Source organism: Piliocolobus tephrosceles, chromosome 13 (assembly GCF_002776525.5).
Source record: "Piliocolobus tephrosceles isolate RC106 chromosome 13, ASM277652v3, whole genome shotgun sequence".
Taxonomy (NCBI): domain Eukaryota; kingdom Metazoa; phylum Chordata; class Mammalia; order Primates; family Cercopithecidae; genus Piliocolobus; species Piliocolobus tephrosceles.
In genome coordinates, this window is record NC_045446.1 from 117,967,344 (window position 1) to 117,993,701 (window position 26,358).

Genomic DNA, 26,358 nt, shown 5'->3' on the forward strand with positions numbered 1-26,358 from the left:
TGGATGGATGGATGGATGGATGGATGGATGGATGGATGGATGGATGATTGCCTCATAATGCATGTAACTTCTGCTTTCCCAGGCATGACCTGCCAAGCCCGGAGCTCCTACATGGATACAGAGGTGCTCTGGGGCCACCGATTCACACCAGTCCTCACTTTGGAAAAGGGCTTCTATGAGGTAGACTACAACACCTTCCACGACACCTATGAGACCAACACACCCAGCTGCTGTGCCAAGGAGCTGGCAGAAATGAAGCGGGAAGGCCGGCTCCTCCAGTACCTCCCCAGCCCCCCGCTGCTGGGGGGCTGTGCTGAGGCAGGGCTGGATGCAGAGGCTGAGCAGAATGAAGACGATGAGCCCAAGGGGCTAGGTGGGTCCAGGGCGGCCAGGGTCTCAGTGTGAGGGCTGCAGCCTCCCTAAGACCTCCTGTCACTGGCTTCAGTGAGCACAGATACTGCAGAGCCTGGGACCAGGGGAAGGGAATAGTTGAGTGTGCTGTTTGGGGGCTCAGAAGCCAGCAAGGCTGTGGGGAGGAACCATATGCCCAGCCCCCATAGCTCCCAGCACAGGGCCTCCCTGAGCCAGTGGCATCCTTCCTGGGCCCCCCATGGCAGTGCTGCCTCTTGTGGGTGCTGGCTAAGGGCCAGGCCAGGATGAGTTTCCCCATGGTGAATGTTACAAGGTGGCGTCTGTTCTCTCCCTGCCCTGGGTCACTTCCTTTTTTGGGTCTCACGGACCCTCCAGGGGCTGACACCTAGAGAGAGCCATCACCTTGTCCCCTCATTCCTTCCACCCTGAGGCTTGCTGTGGATTCAGAGAGGAGCCTTACCTGATGGGAGCTCAAACCTCTAGTCTGGGATGAGCTCACAGAGCCCTCACGGGTTAAGGTCCATCCGTGTCACATAGGCAATTCCTTTTAAATCAGATACCGATGACCCATTACTGAGAGCTACAGAGCCTACAGCCCTTGGTGTTCTCTGCTGTTATCTGCCAAGTGTGTGCTTTTCCTCTGCTGTGTTCTGTGTGTCCAATGTAGCCTACTGGAGAATCGATCTCATTAGAGTGACTCTTAGAAGGTGGCCTGGGACTAGACAGCCCCTCTGAGCACAAGCATAGTGGCATCAGCAGCTTCCTGGCCTACTCGTAATCACACTGTGCCCTGCACCTCCCACCAAGGGGAACCCCAGCAGCTGGGGCTTTTCTAGTGCTTTTTGGCCCAAGAATCTCAGAGTGCTTCTAATCATCACAGTAGTTTTTTGTTTTGTTTTGTTTTTTCCACAATCTCAGCGAGCCTGTGGTGTGACCTGGGGAGAAAGCTGAGTGTCAGGGGGCACGATGAGCCAGTTGGCCCGGAAACAGGAATGGGGCAAAGAGAAAGGAGAGCCAGGAGCATTTAAAAATCAGCATCTGGGCTGGGTGCGGTGGCTTACACCTGCAATCCCAGCACTTTGGGAGGGCAAGTCAGGCAGGTCATGAGGTCAGGAGATCGAGACCATCCCGGCTAACACAGTGAAACCCCGTCTCTACTAAAAAAATATAAAAAATTAGCCGGGTGTGGTGGCAGGTGCCTGTAGTCCCAGCTACTCAGGAGGCTGAGACAGGAGAATGGTGTGAACCTGGGAGGCGGAGCTTGCAGTGAGCCGAGATTGTGCACTGCATGCCAGCCTGGGCGACAGACTCCATCAAAAAAAAAAAAAAAAAAATCAGCATCTGCCCCAATTGTGGCTGAGACACTCTGACCTCAGGGCTCAGCACCTTTGCCATCAAGGTAGATGATGGGATGTGAATCAAAAGTGAGAGGTGACTGCAGTGGCAGCTTCACCATCAAGCTCAGCCTGGACCAAGCTCCCAGCCCGGTGCTGCAAACCCCCTGGGCCTCCCTCCTCAGGCAGCGCTACAACCAGGAGGGCTGGGCAGGGAGGGCAGGGAGGATGCCCTGGGAAAGCAAAGGGAGTGGCTGCCCCTCCCAGGCTGGAAACAAGAGGGCAAGGGAGTCAGCAGGAGAATTCAGGGACAGAGTGAGTGTTAAGAGAAAAAGAGTAGAGAAGAGCCTGAAAATCACCAACTTCCAGGGTTTTTCTGCTCTGGAGGCCCAGTAAGAGCAAAGGTGGAGGGGGCAGATTGTCAGGTCCCAGAATGCGTGTTGACACACACAGGCTTCAGGTTAGCTGGCCTGACACGGGGAGAGAATGCCAATGTTCCCAGGCCTCACCCACAGTCTTCACAGCTCTCAACTGGCCTTTGAGAATGAAAGCCTTTTCCCGCCCTGGATATGGCACTTCTTCCTGGGAGAGGAGCAGAGCCACAGAGAGGTAGGAAGTTGAGGCAGAGCAAAGGGAAGACTTCAGAGCTCAGGCCCGGTTCATCTCAGATGCATTTTCTAGGCCTGGGGCTGGAAGGGAGTGGGCCAGCCTGGGACGGGAACTACCTCTGTGGGCTGCCCACTCCCAGGGACGGGCTCCAAAAGCTTTGCTCCTGGGCTGGATCTTGAGAGGTGGGCAGGGTGCCATGGCCAAATGAGGTCTTCCCACCAGTAGCAGGGCATGGAGTTGTGGTCCCAGGCATCTGTCTTGGGGAAGCAGGCCTTGGAGGGAATGGGGAATGGGCTGGCACCCCGCTTAGGGGAAGCGGAAGCAGACGGTGCCCCAGCAGGGGAGCTGCATGCCCCCAGGAGTCTCAGACAGGCAGCTCCTCACCAAGGCTGGGTGCCTTTCAGCGGAGCTACAGCTGGAACCCTCTGGCTGAGGCCAGCACTCCCCGGGGCTCCCTGGACCCCAGGGTTACTAACAGCAAAACCATTCCACACCCCCTTGCCGGATCTGAGCCTGTCTTAGGACCAGTCAGTGCCCCCAGGTTAGAGCCCATGGGAGTCTACTAAGCAAGGGAGGGGAGGGGAGGGTGAAACCGGCCTTGCACCCAGACAGCGGCCTGGCTCCTCCCCACACCTGCCTTCATTAATGACCGAAACATCCCCCAACTGACCAAGGGAGCCACTCTCCAGTTCTTTCATTCCACCAGGGCCCTCCGTGAGCCAGGACCAGGTCACATCTCTCAGCCAAGTGTAGAAGCTCTGGGTAGAGGAGAGGAAGTGTGCAGAGGGTCCTCAGCCAAAACTCCCTGCCTGGCCCGAGCCCGGGCATAGTGGGATTAGTGCAACACTGCCCCGGTGTGCCTCCTCTGCCTTCTACCATGCCAATTTCAAAGCCAGAAGACCCCCCTTCACATCCCGAGGAAATCTCCTTCCTGGTGAGCAGTTGAAGCAATGAAAGTTTGAAAAGTTCTTCATTTTCTAGAAGTTCTTGAATAAACATGGACTTACTAAATACAGAGTCTGATGATGGACAGAGTTTCAAGGGGTCAAAATATTTAATTAATGTATTTATGTAGAGACAGGGTCTTGCTCTGTTGCCAAGGCTGGAGTGCAGTGGTACAACCTCAGCTCACTGCAAATTCTGCCACCTCCCAGGTTCAAGCGATTCTCATGCTTCAACCTCCCGAGTAGGTGGGATTCAGGCATGAGCCACCGCGCCCGGCCATTTTCAAAACATTCCTCCCTCATACGAACCACTCAGAAGCCACGGCCCTTGGTTCTGTGAAGGCTCTGAGCCCATGCCATCACATCTGATGGACCCCAGAGGGCTGACCTGGCTTTAAGACGGGGTTGTGCACTGGTCATTGCCAGTCTTGAGTATCTCCAAAATCCCAAAGTGATATTTCACTTTCGGATCCTGAAAGTTTGGAAAGCTGGTTTCTTGCCTTAATTGAAGCTCTCTGAGAATGTCCCCTGTAGGGAGTAGCCTCCAGGAACTCACAAGAGAACCGTTCCCACTTGTTTTCCTTGCTCCACCAATCTGATGCCTGACAGATGTCACCACTGCCTAAAGGATCCTGTCCCCAGGCCAGGGCAGAATGAGCATTGCCCGTGACTCTCCCCTTCAGACTCGCCTCCCACCAGAGAGCCCACCGCCCATCGCCTCCTGCTTCTGCTTTGAGGTTGAGGTCCTGGCGTAAGCAGTTACCTTGCTGGAGGAGAAGAGCCCCTGCCGTTTGGGGAGCACTATCCCTGCTCGTGATCTATAACAGTGGGGCGTCTTTTTCACACCCCTTTTCTCATGGCTTGCCTTCCAGCCCCCATCAATCCTGTGCCTCATGTGAGGCGAGCCCCAGAGAAACTTAAATCGCTTGTACTGAAGTTGCCAAAAACCAAAAGTTGCCCACTGTCTTTTAAGACTGCCCTGAAAGCACCTCTGCCCATGCGTCATGGAGCACGTGTTAGGTGCCCGCCGTGGGTCAGGCACTTGATTCTCAAAACACTGCCAAGAAGCTCTTACCAACGTGACTGTTGAGGCTCAGAGAGGTTCATGAGCTTGCTTAAGGCTACGGGTAGTAATAAGAGGCATGGCCTTGGTGCCAAGCGCCTCCCAAACAAACAGCAGGGGCCGTGATCCTGCCTAAACTCTCACGTCCAGGGCACCTCTCTGGACCCAGGCAACAGAGATAAGGAGAGCCCTGGCTCTTGGGATGGCGTCATGCCGATTCACCTGCTGTGCCGCAGAGCCCCGGCTTCCACCCATCATGTGTTCCTGTGGCAGGATAATTGGGAAACAACCTTTTTCTCATTCCCAGAGAACTAATGAGCTGCAAAAAGAGATTAGACAGGGAAGAATTGCTTTCGGGGAGAAGCCACTTACTCGGCTCGCTTCGGTTTTTGCTAACAACGTCTCCTTAAACTGCTGTCAAATCTTTTTCTCCCTGTGTAGGATTCATCAATCTTCATATGAAAAAGAACACCACTGCACTGCTAAAAATTCGCACAATAAAATGGACTTGACCTTGCAGAACTCTTTCTCATTTTAAACAGACAGCCACTAGTTGCCCATGTAAACTCATTGCCAGCTGTAGAAACCTTGTCCTTCTTGGTTTTGTTAGCCTACAAATGTAGTATCAACATCTAGACCACTGGTTTTGAGGTGGGAGAATGGGCAAAGGTGGGGAGGAGAGAGCCGGATAGGGGCAGCTGCACCAGGTGTCTGGAGGCAGAGCTGGCGGCAGATGCGGAGGGTGCGGGCAGCAAGGGTTCTCACACTAAGTCATTCATGCCACCCCCAAATAACTTCTGTACATTCTTTAATGTCAAATATTCAGAACCCACATTACCTATGTAATGAGTAATTTTTAAAATATCTACTTTAGGGGGCCCTTGGACTAGCATTCTGCTGTCAGGGCATACATTTGTAAAAGGATCGTTCTCACTGAAGAGTGGGAAAGGGGCAGAGGAGGCTGTGAGATCTAATGTTGGCAAAAGGTCTCAGGATCTTTCAAGAGAAGTCCCAAAGCTTCTGTTGAAAATGTCATTAGCAGAAGACGATGTAAGATTCGCTTCTCTTCTGCTCTGGTCACCCAGTGGCAATACTGAAGAGCCAAGATTTACAGAAAATCCCTCACGTACACCGTCCCGAAAAGATACAGCGGCTCACCAGGGCTCTGATGCAAAATGAGAAGCAGTATTTTCAGAGGAGAAAGGCAGCACAGCTCTGATGTGCGTGGGAGCGCTTCCCATATCTGGCCCCATGGCCCCCCCACGGTAGCCGGGCATCAGCAAATCTGCGTATGGGGCTTGGGCCAAAAGCACGTGCTGAGCCTCAAAATCAGCCACGAACAAAAGTACCTGGTGACTCTTGAGGGTGAATTGCCTTCACGTTGGGAAGACCTGTGCAAAGGCCAGGAGCTCTGGGAATGGCCCTTGCCTGGGGATTGCACTACAGTTACTGTTCAGGGTCAGAATGGAGACATGAGGTCGGGGAAACGATGAATCTGTGAATTTGCACATTTGTCAGTCAAGCTCGGATTGCAATTTGAGGAAGGAGAACTAGACCCATAATCTAATAAAAGCAACTATCTGAAAGTTACCCTTAGAAAACCCACCAGGGCCCAGCCGGGCGTGGTGACTCACGCCTGTAATCCCAGCACTTTGGGCGGCCGAGGCAGGCGGATCACAAGGTCAGATCGAGACCATCCTGGCTAATATGGTGAAACCCCATCTCTACTAAAAATACAAAAAAAATTAGCAGGCGTGGTGGCGGGCGCCTCTAGTCCCAGCTACTCGGAGGCTGAGGCAGGAGAATGGCGCGAACCTGAGAGGCGAAGCTTGCAGTGAGCCGAGATCAAGATCGCGCCACTGCACTCCAGCCTGGGTGACAGAGTGAGACTCCATCTCAAAAAGAAAAAAAAAAGAAAAAAGAAAACTCACCCGGGCCCAGAAGATGCGCTCTGCTGGTTCCAGTCAGAAGAAGACCAACACCAACGCACGCATAGCAGATGTCTCCTTAGGCCTTGTTAGATCCCAGCGATAAAGCGTGCTGACTTTCTTATGGTAAATAAATGTCTAGGAAGGAGTTTTGAAAACAGAAACATTGCTGACTTTTTCTCTAAGTGAGTATTTACGTTGACTCAGAAGCTGCTATTCAAATAACCTTGGCTCACTTGGTGGAGGCAAAAATCCTAAATCCCAGAGGAAAAATTACTGAGAATTTGGGCAGATTAACATATACTTAGAGCTTCATTTTTCTACCAAGTAAGCAAAAGTGTAAGTGAAGCAATCCTCGGCTGCGCTGGGTGAGGCTGCAGCAGTGAGCGAGGAAGAGGAGATGACGTGTAGGTTCACTGAGAACTCCTGTGTATGTGCCCACTGGATGCCACATTCCAAATCACCTCTTTTATTTATTTATTTATTTATTTATTTATTTATTTATTTATTTAGAGACAGAGTCTCGCTCTGTTGCCCAGGCTGGAGTGCAGTGGCACAATCTCGGCTCACTGCGACCCCTGCCTGCTGGGTTCAAGCAATTCTCTTGCTTCAGCCTCCCAAGTAGCTGGGATTACATGCGCCCACTACCACGCCCAGCCAATTTTTTGTATCTTTAGTAGAGATGGGGTTTCCCCATGTTGGCCAGGCTGGTCTTGAGCTCCTGACTTCAGGTCCACCCACCTTGGCCTCCCAAAGTGCTAGGATTACAGGGGTGAGCCACCATGCCCAGTCCCCAAATCCCCTCTTAAATAAACATGCTCATGGAAGAGCCTGCAGCCAGCCCTGTGTGATCTGAAGCTTTGAGGCAATAACCATTTCCTCGCCTCACCGTGTAGTTACCTGGGGAAGTGGGAGGCATGACCACTCAGGAGTGCACCCACCTTCTCTCCTCCTACAGAGGGGAGCCCACTTGCTCTGGCTCATGGAAACAGCTAAGGAAGGGGGAAGAGCATTTGCCGAACCCAGACTGTGCCCTGATGGATGAGAATGTGGCTGTTTAATCTCCTGGTGTCTTTCCCATTCAATACATGCACTGGGAGAGGCTTCACACTCCTCCTCTTCAGAGGAAGCACCCCATGGACACACCCTGTCTTTGAATATAAGATAAAATCCTGCAGGGAAGCTGCTCCTGTTTAGGCCTCCCAGAACCCCACAGCAGCAGCAGTACCTGGGCATTAGTCCAGGAGCTGACCATCCTGACCATTCCCTTTGGCATCGGTGAAGCTTTGCAGGGCATTCCAACAACCATCTCATTGTGACAAAGGATTAAAATGACATCTCAGAAAGCACAGAGCCAACTCCACACAATGTCCAAAGCGTCTCTGACTTTTCATTACTTCAGTTCTCCCACACATCTATTATTCAGCAAATATTTAGTGAGCACCTACTATATGCCCAGAGCAGGAGCAGGCACTGCACACTCTGTGGCGATAAGACTGTCTTAGTCCACTGGGGCTGCATTACAAAAATACCTTAGAGTGGGTAATTTATAAGGAACAGAGACTTGCTGCTCACAGTTCTGAAGGCTGCGAAGTCCAAGATCGAGATCAGTCCGGCAGCAGATCAGGTGTCTGGTGAGGGCCTGTTCCTCACAGACGGTGCCTTACACGTGTCCTCACTTGGTGGAAGGGGCCAACAGGCTCCCTGAAGCCGCTTTCATAAGGGCACTCATCCATCACGAGGATCCTCTCCCATGACCTCATCACTGCCCAAAGGCCCCGCCTCCTAATGTTACCTAAGGGGTTAGGTTTCAACAAACGAATTTTAAGGGGAGATAAATATTTAGACCAGAGCAGAGACAATATGATTTCTTGCCCTCATGAAATTTTCTGTCTGGTGGGGAGGGGGAGAGACAGAGACAGAAAATATACACAAATCAAAGAATTACAGTTCATAATAAGGGCTATGAGGGAAACTAAAAGGGGGCTGAGGTCAGGAACAGCAGGGCTGCCCCTGGGGAGGCCACAGGGACTGAGGCTCTGAGGGGGGCCCGGAAGCTGAGCCTTGAAACAGGAGCAGGAATGAGCTCCTCCCACCAGGGCTCTGGGGGATCAGCTGTGTGTAAAGGTCCTGGGGTGGAAGGGGCAGCTGTATCCAAAGAGCTGAAAACAGCCCAGGGAAGCAGCAGCCTTGGGAAAGGGGAGCGGGGAGTCAGCGCACACCTGGCTGGGAGCTAGGGCTGAGTTCAAATCTCATGCCAAGTTCAGGGGAAAGCGCACCAAGAGGCTTATCTGGGGTGACCTGCTGTGAGTCCACCCTGAGATGGTGTGACCCTTCCTTTGTCCTGGAGGTCACAGGTCATCAGCCACATTGGGGCACAGTCTGAACAGCTCTATCTGGCTGTCCTTAACCCCGTCCTTTAAGGTCTAAAAGCCACAGGTCCATCTAAGTTCTTTTCATAAATATTTCCAAGTTGTAAACCCAGGAGTATTACTGAGTCATCCCGGACAAATCCCTCCTACCTATTATTGCACAAGCCCTCTGTGTCAGAAGCCGGTCAGACTGTTCGAGGACCCTTCCCAGTGCCAGGGTCCACGGCCCATATCACTTTGTCCATTTCCCGCCTGTCTGCAGCTGGGGAATGAGCTCAGCCACCCACCTACGTGGGGTGCCAGGCAGCATGCAGACTCCTTACCAACATGGAGAAGGCTTCCAGCTCACAGCCCTGACCTTGAGAGCTGGTTCCACATCCATTTCAAACAAGCAGCATCTGAAAGAGAAAACCAGTCTCTTTTCAAGGCCCTTAAAGTGTTCATCTTAAAAGGGAAATTGCATTACACAAAGCACTGCTCGTGCATCTGACATTTGTACATCTGGAAAACTGGGATTGCTCTATGTGGTGTCCAGTGAAATCCAGCTCCCCTTCTGACCCCCGCCACCCTCTCCCTTTCATGATCCTCTTCCCAGCTTCAATCCTGGACTCCCTGGGCCCTGCCCTCCACCTGCAGTCCTCCTACCTTACATGCATAATGCCCCATTCCACTGCCATGTTAACCATTCTCCTCTGTGTATGAAAATCAGATTGTGGCTGTGCACAGTGTCTCATGCGTGTCATCCCAGCACTTTGGGAGGTCAAGGCAGGCAGATCATGAGGTCAGGAGATCGAGATCATCCTGACCAACATAGTGAAACCCCATCTCTACTAAAATACAAAAAATTAGCCAGGCATGGTGGCATGCACCTGTAGTCCCAGCTACTCGGGAGGCTGAGGCAGGGGAATCGCTTGAACCTGGAAGACGGAGGTTGCAGTGAGCTGAGATCACGCCACTGCACTCCAGCTTGGGTGACAGAACAAGAATCTGTCTCGAAAAAAAAAAAAAAAAGAAAGAAAAGAAATTCAGATTGTTCCTTTAAAAAAACCAAAACCTGCAAACAAACAAAACCCTTTCAGGGTGGAGGGATTTGGGAGTTGATTCTTCACATGTAGAATGCGGGTGTTCCTCAATGCCTTTCCAGGCCATCGTTTTAGGCTCGATGTGTACACAGCAAGCGTTTGCCAGGCCCCTTCTGTCTCCTGAGCGTCCCGCCGGGACCTGGGGAAACCAAGCTGACTCAGTCCCTGCCCTTTGGGAGCCCACAGCCAGGTTGGAAGGAGGATTCTGCCCTGATTGCTCTGATTCATTGCATAGAATAATTTTTGTTTGTTTAAAAACGTCATTCTATTTTATAAAGACAAATGTCCATATTGTTGGACAAGAACCAAGTTCTTGGACAAGAGGCAAGAACTTGGTAAAAACACATAGACACATTCACTAAAAAAAAACAATAGTGAAAGAAGAGACTACACATGCAGGTTTTGTCAACAAAAGCAATGATTTGCCATCAAATCAGCATTAAGGATTTACACGTTTAAAATGTGCCGTCAAAAGACAATGCCAATTCCAGGCAAAACCTTCATCCTCTCCACAGCCAGGGCTTGCAGAGCGCGCTCTGTAGGGGACTTCCCCTGAATCTCGGGACCCAGCCGTGCCCAGCCCCCTGCCCGGGGCCTTCCTTGCCCGCTGTGCACGGAGGCCCGTCTGCAGAGAGCTCTTCTGGGTCTCCTGAGGGTCTCCAGTGGGCTCCTCCAGGCTACAGCACAGGCATCCCTCTTTCTTAGGTTACAGTGAACACAGTTCCCAAGATTTCTTTCGTGCTCCAAGTTTTACAAAAAGAAACAGAAATGAAAAGGAATCGTGGCCCTTCATCCTGCCAACCGGAGAGAAACCCCTGCGGACCTGAGAGGCACCTGCCATCCCGCTCCTGTGCCCTCTGCCCCACCCCGCCGGCCCCCTGCACCCTCTTAGCCACATTCCTGCCAGAGGCCAGCAGGGAACAGCACTTGCCAACTGGCCACACAGGACAGGGGCTCCAAAGGGACAAGAGAAGGCATGGGGGGGCCAGCTGGGTGAGAAGTGATGGCCACTTGGACTGAGGAGGCAGTGGAGCTACAGATACGTAGATGGATTTGACATTTTCAGGGCAATAATTCGCAGAACAATCGGAATGAGGCAAAGGGGAGGGTTATGTAGGAGCCAGGGCCTCTGGCTTGCAGAAGCAAATGGACGGGGGCTGCCCAATCCCTGAGCCCAGCTGCCCTGGAATAGAATCTGATTCAGAGGGGTTGGAAAGAGAATGGCGTGAGTTTGGCTTTGAGCCAAGCCCCTGCATTTGCATGTTTGCATCTGAGGACCCTCAAGAGCCAGCATTTGCATGTACCTACACCTCTGAAGACAGAACCGTGAAAGTCCTAAGTTTGGGAGTCATTGCGCTGTAAGTGGGACCTGAAGCTGAGTTCCTAGCTAAGATTGTCCTCGAAGGAAGCAGAGCATGGACAGAGAGGCAGGCTAGGACTGACGCTTGAGGAGCTCACTCATTGAATGGGCAGAGGCTGGAGAGGAGGATGCTCTGTCCATTTGCTTCTGCAAGTCAGAGGCCCTGGTTCCTCCCTAACACTCCACTCTGCCTCGATCCGATCATTCTGCGAATTATTGATTTTAGACTCTCAAATCCCCATGGCCCCAGCCTTCAAGCACTCTCCAGGTGTTGACCTGGCAAGACTCTCCCAGAGACCATCACAATGACTGCTTCCATGGTCCCTGTGATTCCGGGGGATGCTGAGCAAGGAGCCCACAGAAGGGTCATCAGGTGGGAACATGCCAGGGCAAGCCCGAGGCTGCGCTGGTTTCTGTGCCTCCCGAGCAGGGCACCCCTTGCCATCCTCACCGCAACGCATCTGCTCCCCGCAGACCCACCATCGCCAAGGACGGCCAGAGGACCTCTCCTGCAGCCCTGGGCTTCACTGACCCTGCTTCGCTTCCCTCTGCGTGCGGCCATGTCGCTTGCTGGCTTGCTTGTCACAGGATCTGGGCTGCTCTGACTTCCTCCTAATTAGCTCTTTTCATCTTGTAGCTTTGCAATTTCCCTTGATTTCCACTGCCCATTTAAATGCCTTATTTTCATTTTTGAAGCATTCCTTTAAACTTCCTGTCACTTCGTTGGTTTCTATTGTGATGTCTGACAGGTAGCTGGCTTAAAAGAGTGAATTTCCATATTCTCCTTACAGATTTGCATTTTCCCATCTGCTGGAGAAAAGACAGTTGAATCAATGAAATAGCTGGTGGGCAGAAAGGTGCATGGAAGGAAACAACTGGCTCCTTTTGCAATATGAGATCTCAGGGAGGAAGATCTCAGAAGTCAGCTGTGGGGGAAGAACTTCGTAGTTAACATAACTTTGATTCCTACATCGCTGCCACCCAGTGCACCCCATAGCCCTTAATTTGTATTTGACTCTGCCTAGGATAGCCGATTGTGGAAGATAATTCACAAGCAGCTTTGGTTGTAGTTTCAGTGGCATGTCCCACGTGGTACCACTTCATCTTATTTGCTACAGGATGGTCCGTGCATCTGATGAGTCAGCGCTCATCACTTCCAGCTGCCCCTCCCTCCTCACCCTGCCTTTCTCGAGAAAGCTTCAGTTTCTTCAGCAAAACCCTTCAGCCTAGTTTCACAGACATGTCCGGCAGACTGTGACATTTTCACTCACACATCTACAGCACACACACAGACACACCCCTCCGAGATGCATAGCAGTGCATTCATAATTCTATAGCTCACTTCCTTCTTACTGACCTGCGAGTGGATGACGATCACCTTTGCCTTATTCGCTAATTTACAATTAGAGTTATACATGGAAAACCATACACACCATATTAATATTCTACCCTTGCATATGCATATCATCTTCAAACACCACCCAGATGGAGAGCCGCAAGCATTTTCAGCTGCACTTCAAGTGTCCACGTCATCTTGGAAGAAAAAAAGCCCCCTTTTTTTTTTGAGACAGAGTCTCACTCTGTCGCCCAGGCTGGAGTGCAGTGGTGAGATCTCAGCCCACTGCAACCTCCGACTCCCGCGTTTCAAGCAATTCTCCTGCCTCAGTCTCCCGAGTAGCTGGGATGACAGGCACCCACCACCACACCCAGCTAATTTTTGTATTTTCAGACGAGATGGGGTTTCACCATATTGACCAGGCTGGTCTTGAGCTCCCGACCTCGAGTGATTCCCCTGTCTCAGTCTCCCAAAGGGCTGGGATTACAGGTGTAATCCTGCCCGAGCCACCGTGCCCAGCCAAAAAAGCCTTTTCAATCTCACAGACCCAGATTCAACCTCTGAGTCTCTTTCTCTGCAGCACAGGGGCCACTCCCTCGTGGACTATTACAGAATTAAATAAGATTTCATGGGCTCGGCCTTACTCAAAGTGGCATCCCTGTAAACATTAACTCCTTCCCCCTTTAAATCGGGGCCACGTGTGGAGAGAGGCCGCATCTCTTCCACCCTCGTCCTCCTTTGTGTCACTGTCCCCGTGTTTTCCTCGTCATCCTTGGCTTTCCAAGAACCTGTTGGGCCAAGCTGGCCAGGCATCTTCTCCAGCACCAGTCAGCTGTGCACTTGTTGGTGTTGCTCTGAGGGACTTTCCCCTGAGGGGAGACCCCCACACTCTGCCAGAACACTCCCTCCTCCTCCTTCTTTACAGCTCACCCAGCCTCATCCTGCACTGATTTGCTGAGCACGTACTAAGCACCTGGCTGCCCTGTGCCCAGTGCTGCCACACCAGGTCCTGGCTCGGGGGCTCCTGGTAGGCACCCGAGTCGGAGCCAGCCATGCTGCCCACATGCCCCATGCAGGATGCTGGGCCAAGGGCCCATCCTGGCTAACAAGGTTCAGCTCCCTTCTGACCCTGTACATGAGAGGTCAGATGAGTGACCTTTCTAGAAAAGCGAGCTCCCCCTGCCCCCTTGGCTTGTGAGGTTTGTTGGTGGGGGAGGGATCCTGCTTTCACATGGGGGAGGGACCCGCCAGAACCTTTAGAAATGGGATTCTCTGCCTACTTGCATGGGCCCTCAGTGGAGCCACTGCTCGTGAAGCAGACAGCTGCTTTGCGGTGACGAATGCACTTCCGATCTGAGGCAGACGTGGAATCAGTTACAGTGGAAGGCCATAGCACATTCATCTATAGCAGAAGCGCCCCCAGAGAATTATTTGCCAGGTCATTCAGCAAAACAATGACCTCAGCCCCCAGGGTGCTGCAGCCTGCGAGCAGCTGGGCATCTGTCCTGAGAGCTGAGCAGGCTCTCGGAGGGCCAGCTGCCCTGGCACCTGAAGCACTTCCTGAGGAGAGCAAGGAGCAAGAGATTGCGTTTGGAGGTCAAATTTGGAATTTGCTGTCTAGATAATTCCCTCTCCTGCTCCCCGCTCCCATCCCTTCTTCTCACCACCCTCCCTGGAGGTACAAGGAGAAAACTGCCACTGAGATGGAGGCCGGGGGTTAGGGAGGCCAAGGATTAGGGAGGCAGGGGGTTAGGGAGGCTGAGGGTTAGGGAGGCCAGTGGTTAGGGGGCCCGGGGTTAGGGAGGCAAGGCATTAGGGAGGCAGGGATTATGGAGGCAGTGATTAGGGAGAGTAGGAGTTTGGAGGGCAGAGGTTGTAAACCTGGCACTCCCTACTCCCTCTCCAGCCCAGCCAGGCATTCCCGTCTCTGCCTGGCTCCTTCGTGGCCTGCTCTCCCTGTCATATGGAGTGGATTTTCTCTACCCTCCCTCAACCTCTATGTATGTGTTTGATATTTGTTTTCGCCTTCTGCTCTGGACTGAATGTTTGTGTCCCCCCAACCCCAAAAACCCTAACCCCAATGTGATGGGATCGGGAGGTGTGGCCTTTGGGAAGGGATTAGCCTTACATGAGGTCAGGAGGGTGGGGCCCTCGGAGTGGGATTAGTGCCTTCATGAAAAGAGAAAGAGGTCAGGCATGGTGGCTCATGCCTGTCATCCCAGCACTTTGGGAGGCCGAGATGGGCAAATTACTCGAGCTCAGAGGTTCAACACCAGCTTGGGCATCATAGCAAAACTCCATCTCTACAAAAAATACAAAAATTAGCCTGGTGTGTTGGCACACACCTGTAGTCCCAGCTACTCGGGAGGCTGAGGCAGGAGAATTGCTTGAGTCTGGGAAGTCCTGGCATCCCAGTCTGGATGACAGAGTGAGACTCTGTCTCAAAGAAAAAGAACCAAGAAGAGATAGAGGATTCTTCTGTCTTTGTGTCATGTGAGGATACAAGGAGAGGCTGGGCTTCTGCAAACCAGGTTGTGAACCTTCAGGAGACATCAGATCTGCTGGTACCTTCATCATGGGCTTCCCAGCCTCCAGAGCTGTGAGAAATAAATGTTTATTGTTGAAGCCACTCCATCTATGGTGTTCTGTGATAGAGCCCAAGCTGAATAAGAGAACTTCCAAGGAGAGGCAGCAGAGCATTCTTGGGGGCATATGGCTAACCCCTGTCTCTCCAGGCACATGATCTTCCTCCACGTCTCCACCTGTCGAGGTTATCGCCTGCAGGGTTGACAGCTGCTCCTCCTCCTTCCCCTGCAGCATCCACAGAAGACTCCCTGTGCACAAACCACATCTCAGTAGAGGCCACCACACTGCATCGCTCTCATTGCCTTGAGAGGGGTGCTAGCTCCTGGGAGTAGAGTTGCCAGATTTAACAAATAAAAATACAGGCTTCTCAGCTCCTTTGAAATTTCAGATGATCACTGACTAATGTTGGAACATAAGTGTGTGCCATGCAGTTCTGGGGACACATTTATACTGAAAAGTTTTACGTTGTTTACCTGAAATTCAATTGAATTAGGTGTACTGTATCTTTATTTGCTGAAGTGGCCCCTGTGCCCACTTCAGCCCATCTGATCACCGGGAGGGAGCCGATTGACAGTTTCTGCCCTTAGGCTGTCACTACGAGGGGGATGTGATATGACAAATTGATCAGCACATTAGACTGTTAATAACTCAAAAGGTTCTGGCTTGTGAGTCAGAGCAGCAGTCACAGAGCCTGAACGCAGAGGGGTGACTGTGTACCGCACACTCGGTTTCCTCACCTCTGCAACGCAGGCATTTAACCAGATGACCCTTAACACCCCTCAGTGCTGACATCCGGAGCCTCCTTGTGGAGCTGTTGTCAGAGTTTGGAATGTGTGAGTGTGACCTAGTCTGCTGGGCGCAGAAGTGAAGATCCAGTATGTCTGATGTGGGTCCAGGAGCCTGCATTTAAACATGCATCCTGACCAGGCGCGGTGGCTCACAACTGTAATCCCAGCACTTTGGGAGGCCAAGGGCCGTGGATCACTTAAGGTCAGGAGTTCAAGACCAGCTGGCCAACACGGTGAAACATCGTCTCTACTAAAAAAATACAAAAATTAGCTGGGCATGGTGGCGGGCACCTGTAGTCCCAGCTACTCGGGAGGCTGAGGCAGGAGAATCACTTGAACCCGGGAGGTGGAGCTTGCAATGAGCTGAGATCACGCCATTGCACTCCAGCCTGGGCAACAGAGCGAGACTCAGTCTCAAAAAAAAAAAAAAAAAGTGCATCCTCTGCCATTCAGATGTTGATGATCTGAAAAGGACAGTTTGGGATATGCTAGTCTTGCATTTATCCTCCTCGGCAGGGTGTGCGTGTGCGTGTGTGCGTCCATAGGGGCTGCTTCATTTTTAAAACAGGCCCCCAGGGTGAAAATGCAACCTAACCCCAGTGAAAGGCTATCAGGAACGCTTGTGAGGCCCCCCCCATGCTCGGAGCTTCCCCCGGTCCCTCTGATCTCCTTGTCCACTCACCTGTCACCATCTGTGGACCTGGGTGGGGGCTCCCCGCCCTACTGCATGGACGGGGCAGCCCAAGCGGCATCTGTGCAGAATGCGGCTGCAGAAGTGAAAATTCAACTCTGTCCCCAGACAGACAGGCGGGCACAACATGCTAGCCTGGCCCTGGGTACAGAGCCATCTTTAAGGTAGGGAGATGGGGTGAGGGCTGCAGCCATACTGGAGGCCTGGATTCCTGGAAATGATCATGGATACTGATGTGAGCAGAAGGAATTGAGGGAGACCAGCTTGAGCTCACAGAGCTCTGCAATTCCCCCCACATAGATGGCCTCAGGCTGCCACTACAGATGTGTCCTGCACTTCTCACCACCGTCTGGAGTCAAGCTGGCATCTCCAGGTGTTGACACTGTCCCACTTGCAGCCAAGACTTCAAGTGCACTTTAACTTCTACTGTTATCAAGAGGCTGGTCTTGCCCACTGCCGGCCCACTCTCCAAGGCCACGTGGGTCAGAGATTCAGCACACGTGTCTCGGAGCCGGCTAACCCAGAAGCAGGCCTTGGATCTACAGTTTGCTCAGTGACCTCAGGCCCTTTACTTAACCTCCTTTGCAAAATACAGATAATGGTCTCCCTTCATAACAGACCCAGCCCCAAGGAATGCAATGAGCAGACAGCCTCCAGTGACGGGCGCCTGCACAGCAAGGCCGTGTGCTTCCCAGGCAGAGCCAGCTGATGATGACTCCTGGGGTGGGTTCCTCTATGGGCAGTCTTGGGCAGGAGCCCCCGTGCCACTCACCACGTTTTCTGAGTGGCCTGCATTCTGAGGATCTTCCTGCCTGACCCTCCTTCCTCCTCCCTCTCCTTTCGTAGGTGTCAGACCTGCATCAAGACCTGGGGCTCCCTCTGCTTACTTCTGCTTAGTTCCCCATTTTGTTCACAGGCATTACCCCCTGTAAATCTCTGGCACATCTAACGACATCTTCCCAAGGACCCAGCTGATGAATCACCCCCAGTCTCAGGGCCCCGTCCACCCCTATCAGAGCCCTGCTGTTAGCATGGGGAGTTAGCTGGGGCTCTGCATTCAACCTCTGGTAGCTCTACTGCACACGTGATCAACTCCAGACCTATTTTCAGTACAGCCTGTCCTCTGTCAGTAGCAGATGAGAGTCATTTTAAATACCGCTATGGAGACCTGTGGCCTCAAAGCAAGCCCTGAGTTGACAGTTGTGAGCTTAATCCCATCCTTCTCTCTCCATGGGGTACCTACTGCAATGAGGCAAACCAGCCCACTTCATGGCACGACCATCCCCACTGCCGCCATGCCTTTTGGTTGCCAGGGCTGCTGCATGAGCCAGTGTGTCATTGTATACCTGGACCTCATCTCAAGCCACCACAGGCTTAGTAAGATCTCACCACCCTGCACACCACCAGCCAAAGGGGTGTCCAGCAAGCGATCCCAGTTCAGAATTTCATCTTCAGGGGCTGCTCCGTAGGGCTGCTTCTGGTAACAACTTTCTTAGTTTAGGTTTTCCCAAGGTCAGAAGCTGAGACAAGGCCCTGGGTTCACATCATTTATGTGGAAGGCAAACCTAGAATGCACAAGGGAGGAAGTGCAGAGAGAGACACACAGGGAAGGGAGAAAAGCCCATGCAGGTTGTGGCATCCAGTGTGGGCGATTGAGGTCACGCCCACCAGGGATCCTTGGAAGTGCCACGTAGAATATGGCTCAGCAGCAGCCCACCCAGGGAAGCTGGGGGACTTACAGACCAGTGCTTTTCCCCCATTGGTTAAGGGTTGCCCCGGGGGCTTCCAGCTCGCGGAATTTCAGGAGGAGGCAGCTCTGCACACTGGCCAGGCAAGCTCTTACTGAACTGAAAAACACAAAACAAAACCAAGCTATCATTGCCAGGGCTTGTGGTAGGAATGGTCAGCAGGAATGACTGTCCACTGCAGCTGGGGGACACCCAGCGGGGGCCCGGGGCTTGCTGATTGGCATCAGCAGCATCTGCTATAGATAATCAAACCCGCACTTCTCAAACCACCACTTACGTCCCTGGAAGTGTCCCAGTGCCCGCCACGGCCGTGAGGAAACACTTGGAGCATACTTTTCCTTGCGGAGTTTTGTGGGGATGCATCATTTTTGTTTTTTAGCAAGTGGATATTATAGATTGGAACGCAAACTTCACAATAATTTTTTTCAGCTTTTATTTCAGATTTGGGGATACACGTGCAGATTTGTTACATGGGTATATCGCATGATGCTGAGGTTTAGTATACAAGTGATCTTGTCACCCAAGCAGAGAGCATAGTACCCCATGGAGTGCTTCAATCTTCACCTTCCTCCTTCCCTCCCCCCTCTTGTGTCCTCAGGCTCTGTCATTGCCATCTGTATGTCCATGTGTACCCAACATTTAGTTCCCACTCATAAGTGAGAACATCCAGTATTTGTTTTTGTTGTTGTTGTTCTTGTTTGAGATGGAGTCTTGCTTTGTCACCCACGCTGGAGTGCAGTGACGTAATCTCCACTCACTGTAACCTCAGCCTCCTGGGTTCAGGAGATTCTCATATCTCAGCCTCCCTGGTAGCCGGGATTACAGGCGTCCGCCACCACACTGGGCTAATTTTTTGTATTTTTAGTGGACACAGGGTTTCACCATGTTGGCCAGGCTGCTCTTGAACTCCTGACCTCAAGTGATCCACCTACCTTGGTCTCCCACAGTGCTGGCATTACAGGTATAAGCCACCACACCTGGCCCCAGTATTTGGTTTTTCTGTCTCTGCATTAATTGTTATTTGCTTAGAAGTTAACCTCCAGCTGCATTTGCCTGGCTGCAGAAGACATGATTTCATTCTTTTTTATAACTGTGTAGTATTCCATGGTGTATATTTCCTGCATTTTCTTTATCCAATCCACTGTTGATGGGCATCCGGGCTGATTCCATGTCTTCACTGTTGTAAACAGTGCTGCAGTGAACACGTGAGTGCAGGTGTGTTTTTTTTAGGGGGCAGTTACCCGTAGGACTGCTGGGTGGAATGGTAGTTCTGTTTTCAGTTATTTGAGAAATCTCCAAAATGCTTTCCACAGTGGCTGAACTCATTTACATTCCCACCAACAGTGTATAAGTGTGCCCTTCTCCCTGCAGCCTTGCCAGCATCTATGATTTTTTTTTTAACTTTTTTAATAATAGCCACTCTGACTGGTGACTTCACAGGGCTTTAAAACTGAAATGTGAAACTTCAGAAAAACCTCGTGCTCAACATTAGCTGCTTTGCCTGCCCTCCTAGACCCTCTTCCTTCAAGAGGAGCTGTGGATCATTTGAAGCTACCCAAGATATTCAAGCAAGAAAGAGCAACAACCAGATTTGCAGTGCAGAGGAGAGGCTGGCAGCAGAGAGAGGCTGGGGCCTTCAGCAGACTCCCTGGGGACCCACAGTGTGCAACACATACTCTAGGGCACAGAAGTGACAGCAGACAAACTGAAGGCCTCATTCTGGGGACCAGGGAAGGCATGCAAAAAGCCATCCTGCAATTAGTGTTGCATTCAGACTTAGAGATCTGCTCTGAGCAGAGTGCCGTGTGGGAATATATAGCAGGAGAGTGAGCACTAGCCCGGGCGCTAACCTCCAGGAAGTGACACTGGATTTGAGCTCTGAAGGGTGAACAGGAATGACTTAGGTACAGACAAGCAAGAAGGGCCTCCTAGACATAGGGAACAGCATATGCAAAAGCCAGGAAGACAGAAGGAGCCTGGGATGTTGGAGGAAGAGAGAGGCAAGGGCCTGAGCACAAGGAGTGGAGCTGGTCTGCAGCTAAGAGAGGTCACTGGCAGGTTTTAAGTGGGGGCACTATGTATGAGACCTGCAATTTTGAAGAAATCAGTTTGGCCGTGGCGTGGAGAGTGACATGAGGAAGGTAGGAGCAGCAGTGGGGAAGTGGATTTGAGAGTGAATGTGTTAGTCCAGGCAGGAGAGGCTCACAGCTCAGACCGGGGAGCAGAAGTAAATCAGTAGATACAAAAGGAAGTGGGCAGCTGCTGGCCATGTTTAAGAGTAGAACTGACAGATACTGACTGGAGGCAGCCAAATGTCTAGGCAGATAGGGGCGGGTCCTGGGTGAAACCCCATCTCCAAGCTGAAGACAGTCCTGGGTGAAACCTCGGACCAGAGTGAGAACTTCTGTTCCTGTTTGCCCGCCCTTCCTCTATTCTGAGTCCATAAAAGCCCTGGACCCACACACACAGGGACTTCCCCACCTTCAGGTAAGGGGACCACCGCCACATCCCCTCTTCGCCAAAAGCCATTTCTTCACTCAGTGAAACTCCCTGCCTTGCTCAGTCTTCGATCGGCTCACTCTTCTTGGATGATGGACAAGATCTTGGGAACTAGTGCGCAAGCCCAACTCTGCCCAGGCAGTCTGAGTGGGCGGGCCGTCTCCTGCAGCAGGTAGCATGGTTGAGCGAGGCCCAGGTGGGGTGTCACTGGCTGGAGGTCCCCAGCTTGCAAAGTGACCAAGAAAACAGTCCTGCGTCAACAGGGCCAGTGAGGGGTGGGAGAAGGGGACTGAGTAAGGTGAGGGATGTCAAGATCGGCATTCTCATTTGGGGCCTGAACAAAGGATAAATGATCACATTTGCTAAGAAAATACTGGAGAAAGATTGTGGTTGAAAAAGAGTTGAGTTCCTTTTTTTCTGTGTTGAATGTTATCTTAGTCCATTTTCTGTTGCTTATAACAGAGTACCTGAAACTGGTAATTTAGAAAGAAAAGGAATTTATTTTTTATGAAGGGCTGAGGAGTCCAAGGTTGAGGGGCTACACCCAGTGAGGGTCTTCTTGACGGCAGGGAGTATGCAGAGTCCTGAGGCAGCACAAGGCATCCCATGAGAACCTATGCGTCCACTAACTCATTAATCTGTGAATCCGTTTATCCACAAATGGATTAATCCATTCATGAAGGTAGGACCCTCATGGCCCAGTCACCTCTCAAAGGCCTTATCTCTCAGTTCTGCCATGTTGGGGATTATGGCTCAGCATGATTTTGGAGGGGACAGACATCCGAAGCATGGCAGATGTGACCCCTCTGTGACGCATCCAAGGAAGCTACTGGCCTAGGACAGAAGCCCGAGGAGGAGGAGGAAAGCACAGGGCAGAAGACAAACCAGCGGAACCAGGTGTCCAGGCCATCGAAGGCCAAGGGAGGAGCAGTTCCAGCATGTCAGGAGGAGTGGTGTACACTGCCAAGATGGGGAGTGCAAGGGGGACAGTGTCCCTTAGCAAGAGCTGTTGTCAGGGTGTGGACACAGAAGCCAGTGTAGAGGAGCTGAGGGTGCACGAGGCAAGAGGATTGAGAGGAGGTGCATATGATTTGATTCCTGGAATACTGGCCATGACATGGAAGTGAGAACCAGGGCAGCAGGTGTCTGCAGGGAAAGGGGGTGGGCAGAGATGATTCTGGAGTTTCAGATTGTGAGCTGATGTTTTAAGATGCAAGACGCTGAAGCATGTCTAAGTGCGGATGGGAAATGTCTGTTGGAGAAGAGGAAGCAGAAGATGCCAATGGTAAAGAGATCACCCGGGGCGTGAGGCCAGGGTAGATGGGAGTGGGGACGCAGAGCCCGAGGCGGGATGAGGTGGAGAACCCCTCTCCAAGGGGTGCTCTGCTCTTCCCTGCTTTCCCGCTACCTGTTCTGCCCCCTTCTCTCTGCCTTTTGGAAAATCCTCTTTGTCTTCCACTACCCAGATGAAGTCACACCCTCTTTGTTCTTAATACCCAACCCAACCCACACTGCTCCCTCTCCCACTGAATGCTCGTGGTCTCCCTCAGCGGACTCATTGTTCACTCCAGCCAATCACCGGTGGCTTCTCAAAGTGCCGAAGGCCTCAGCCACCTGGTGGCCCAGTGGTCCAGGTGGCGCTCCCTCCCTCTGTGGTGCCCTCAGCACCTGGCTCTGTCCTGACGGAGAGATCTACACGGGAGGCAGTGACAGAGGCGACCCCGTGGCTTCCCTGTGACATCGGGACTCCAGCCTTAAATGAACACTCAGAGAGCGACAGATGTCCCGCTGCCAAAATCCATGTTTCTCATGACGACGAGGGCAGAAGGACTAAGCCTCAGCCACTGGCCATTAAGGAAAGCACAAACCAGGTGCAGGGTGGTGGGACCAGGAGCACTGTGGGCGCGGACCACACCCCACCCCTGTCCTATGTGCAGCCTCTCATGAAACATGTCAGACTGAGAAACGCAGGCACCAATTTCAGAAGCCATTAGGAGGTGCTAAGAGCAGATGGGGCATGAACACCACAGGGCACTCATGCCCACCCTGAGCAGATATTCATCAGCTGCTCAGTAAAAAAAAAAAAAACATTGTAGGGAAGAGGATTGGCAGGTGAGAGAGAAATAACCGGCCCGGGGCAGCTCTGAGGCATGCTGGGTGCCAGTGCCCAGGCAACGTGGACTGCAGGTGGTTCCCACCTTCCGATGGCTTGTGAATCCCACCCGCCTCTGGAATTCTTGGGGAGAGTTGGCATAGTTAGAACAGTGCCTGAAATATAGCAAACGTAAGTGTTAAATACAATAATAAAACAATGAAGCAGTAGCTATTATTATCCTTCCAAAGCAAGAGTTGCAGACAGATAAACCTGGGTTCATCCAGTGTATTGGCTTCCCAGAGTTACCCTCGAACAAGTCATTTAACCTCTGATTGTTTTAATCTGAAAAATGAAGACACTCTTACTTCCAGGGCAGGGTTGTTGGAGACAGAACAGAAGATACTACGGTAGAGCTGACAGAGCCCCTAGGACATCACGGGGGAGCAGGAGCGGCCTCTCCTGGGGAAGACGGGTCTTCAGCAAACGCACACCTTCACTCCAGGAATCCTCCCATAGACACGGTGACGGCTGATTTTATGTTGACTTGCCTTGATCACGGTGTCCAGATGTTCAGTCTAACACTGGTCTGGATGTTTCTGCGATTGTGTTTTTTGGATGAGATAAACATTAGATCAGCAGTTTTAGTGAAGTAGGTTGGTCTCTGCCATGCAGGTAGGCCTCATCCAAGCAGCTGAAGACAATGAAGGCCTGAAGAGAACGAAGGACTCAGCTCCCTCAGCAGGAAGAAAGTCCCCAGCAGATGGCTTCAGAGTGAAGAGCAGCACTGGCTTCCTCCTATGTCTGTGGCCTCCCAGCCCGCCCTGCGGACTTTGGATTAGCCAGCCTCCACAATTCCTCAGGCTCATTCTCTCTCTATACACACACCATATTGGTTCTGTTTCTCCCGAGGGCCTTGACTGCCATGGATGTAAAGCTCCCTCTGATTGTCAGAAGGATGCAAAATGAGGCAGCCTAGCCATCCAGTGGGCCCAGTGCTCAAGGAGGGAAATGAGGTGGCCGCTAGTCAGTGCCGGGGCCATTTCTAGATATTTGTTTGTTTGTTTGTTTGTGTTTGTTTTGAGATGGAGTCTCTCTCTGTCGCCCAGGCTGGAGTGCTGTGGTGTGATCTTGGCTCACTGCAACCTCAATGGTGCTTTTTTCTGATCATAGCTCAGGCTTACGTGCTGACCCCAATGGCCTATCTTTAAGCACTGCGGCTCCAGGACAGAAAGGCCTCAGCGGGGAGGGAGAGAATTTGCTCTTTGCAAAATGTATGGAGTCCTTGTTATTTACCGGATATCATGTTAGAGACCAGGTATAAAAACAACAGTAATGAATTTCAGTGAATCTAAAACACAATCCACTGTAAGACACAGCATTATTCTATCTCCCAAGACAGGAGAAAAAACATCTTTAGATTTCATAGATATCAAATGGGAAAACAATATATTTTGGAATAAACAAAACATGCTAATGGTAACAATGAGATATCTAGGACATGCTATGTAAAGGTGCTGTTCTTAGCATTTCACATATATCATTTAACCCACACAGTGTATCTGTGAGATGGAAGCAATTGTCGTTCTATTTTACAGACAGGTACACTGAGACTCAGGCAGGCCAGTTGTCCTGCCCATGTACACACAGCTCCTAAGTGGTAGAGCCAGGATTTGAACACAGACACCAGCCTGGCTCCATGCTCTCAACAGCTTTGCAGAAACTAAAGTTGGAATGGAAGACCACTCATTCCAAATCTGTCCTATTGTCCATCATCCCACGGCCCATTCCAGAAAGTTCAGTGGGTGTCAATGAGCTTGGCTGTAGTACCCACTCTTAAGTGTACCATTACCTTTTATTTTAATTTGAGAAATTAAATAAAATATATCCACAGTAGTTTACAACTCTGCCATGATGCCATTTTGTCAGATGGCAAATTTCAGGAGAGGCTCAAACTCCAAAAACCCTGTCGTCACCTGAATTTAACGAGAGGACGTCAAATCACTTAATTCTATCACAGCCCACACCCATGAATTCACTAAGTAATTATCACACACCTATCAGGCACCAGACAGTTGCTGAGGACCAAGCTCCAGACGAAACTGATGGAGCTTCTCTTCCCCTGCACCCTCCGTGAACTTGGAGACCCAAAGCTAACAGACCTGAAACCTGAGAGAGAACGGGGGCAGGCTGTGAGGCCCCGCCCTGCAGGCCGTCTCCTGGATGGCTTGTGCTTCTCTGGCAGGTTTTCCCCCAGGTATTCATGGCATCGGGGCATTTCACCTCAGCAAAGTGATGACGCTGCCACTCAGGTTCCCATGGAAACCTAACTGGGACAGGAGGAACAAAAGGCTCCTCAAGGTCAGTGGTGCAAAGGACATTAGAGACAAAGACAGAGACAGCAAATCAGCCCAAAGAACAGACATAAACCGGCGTTCCCTCCCTCCCATCGCCACAGCTCCGGGCTTTGTCACTCCAGCACACCCGGGCCCTGCACCTCAGACGCTGTGTGATTTTTGAGCTTCTGGGGAGAGAAGCGTGGGCCTCCAGGGAGGTGCAGACGCTCCTGGCTCCTGGCAGACTCCTGGGCCAGGCCCAGCCTGTGTCTGTTTCCGGAGCCACGCGCTGCCTGTGCTGGGATGAATGCATGGCCGCTGCGTCCTTCCCCCTCCTCAGAGCCCACAAGCTTCCGAGTGCGTCATCTTCATGATTGGCCACGGGAAATGACTTCTTGGAGTAAGTGACTGCTGCTCTGAGGCCCATCTGGACAAAAGCAGGATCCGGGATGGACACAGAAGAGCAGACCCGGAACCCCGCGTCCCAGCCTCCCCTCCCCATGCGTTCCCCATGGGCCCTCTGTTCAGCCTCTCCATTTAACTCTCCTTTCTGAACGCCCAGCCAGGCACCGCCTTCCTTCCAAAAGCCTTGTTTCTCAGAAAACCTTTCTGCCTTCTAGAAACCCAGGATTCCGAGGAGGAAGAGGACTGGCCTTTCTCTTGGGACTATTGATCAGGGCTGTCAGTTCCCAGCTCCGTCCAGTGTCCTGAGCTGGGGACACAGAGGCTGTCACTGGGTCCTGGCGAGTCTGAAAATTTGGGATGTCAGCACCGCAGTGAGAGCAGAGTCTGCGCAGGGCCACGGCAGGCAAAAGACCGTCTCGGTTTTCACTGCGGGGGCTTCCCCGGCCCGGTGTGTGTGTCTGAGCCCTGCCATTGGGAGGCATCATCGAGGGGCTCTGGTCTCCCCTGCCCAGGCCCTGCCTCCTGGCCCCACTGCTGGAAGCTTGAGCAGATCTGAAGCTCGCCTTAGAGGAAGACCCCATCCAGGGCAGACCCTGAATGCAGAAAGCAGAGAACTTGGCTTCTCCTCATTTGTTGTTAGGGCCAGTGCCTAAGGGACTAAAAACAAACAAAACAGGCCAAAAGCAGAAGCAGTGGTGGCAGCGCTGGGCCAGCAATGATGATTTCTATTGTGAGGGTTTCGGTCGTGCTTGGATCTGGGAGCGGGAGGCCGATGCCCCGGAGACCCTAGGGCGGGGCTGTAACCACGGTAAC

The 26,358-nt window shown here is 51.9% G+C and overlaps 2 protein-coding genes across 7 annotated transcripts in view; one reads left to right on the forward strand and one right to left on the reverse strand.

The window, feature by feature from the left end:
* The window catches only part of KCNJ5 (potassium inwardly rectifying channel subfamily J member 5), a 30,500-nt gene extending 25,511 nt beyond the window's left edge, over window positions 1-4,989 (forward strand). For 3 of the 4 annotated variants that reach the window (XM_023208627.3, XM_023208628.2, XM_023208626.2), the window contains 2 exons: window positions 83-373; window positions 4,764-4,989. In XM_023208627.3, coding sequence (XP_023064395.1) covers window positions 83-373; window positions 4,764-4,834 — 362 coding nt within the window. In that variant the 3' untranslated portion in view covers window positions 4,835-4,989. Of the gene's footprint in view, window positions 1-82; window positions 1,510-4,763 lie in introns of those variants that run through there. The other variant, XM_023208629.3, reaches the window with a different exon arrangement.
* Window positions 4,990-23,971: 18,982 nt separating this feature from the next.
* Window positions 23,972-26,298, reverse strand: TP53AIP1 (tumor protein p53 regulated apoptosis inducing protein 1). 3 transcript variants are annotated; one of them, XM_023208088.1, is made up of 4 exons: window positions 25,991-26,126; window positions 25,400-25,404; window positions 24,858-24,973; window positions 23,972-24,065 (listed from the first exon to the last, which is right to left on the reverse strand). In XM_023208088.1, exons 1-4 carry the CDS (start codon window positions 26,124-26,126, stop codon window positions 23,972-23,974), a joined length of 351 nt encoding a protein of 116 aa, XP_023063856.1. The 3 variants fall into 3 exon arrangements, with proteins under 3 accessions (XP_023063856.1, XP_023063857.1, XP_023063855.2); XM_023208089.2 differs by having other exon boundaries at window positions 23,996-24,973; XM_023208087.2 differs by lacking the exon at window positions 23,972-24,065 and having other exon boundaries at window positions 24,634-26,298.
* Window positions 26,299-26,358: the final 60 nt, after the last annotated feature.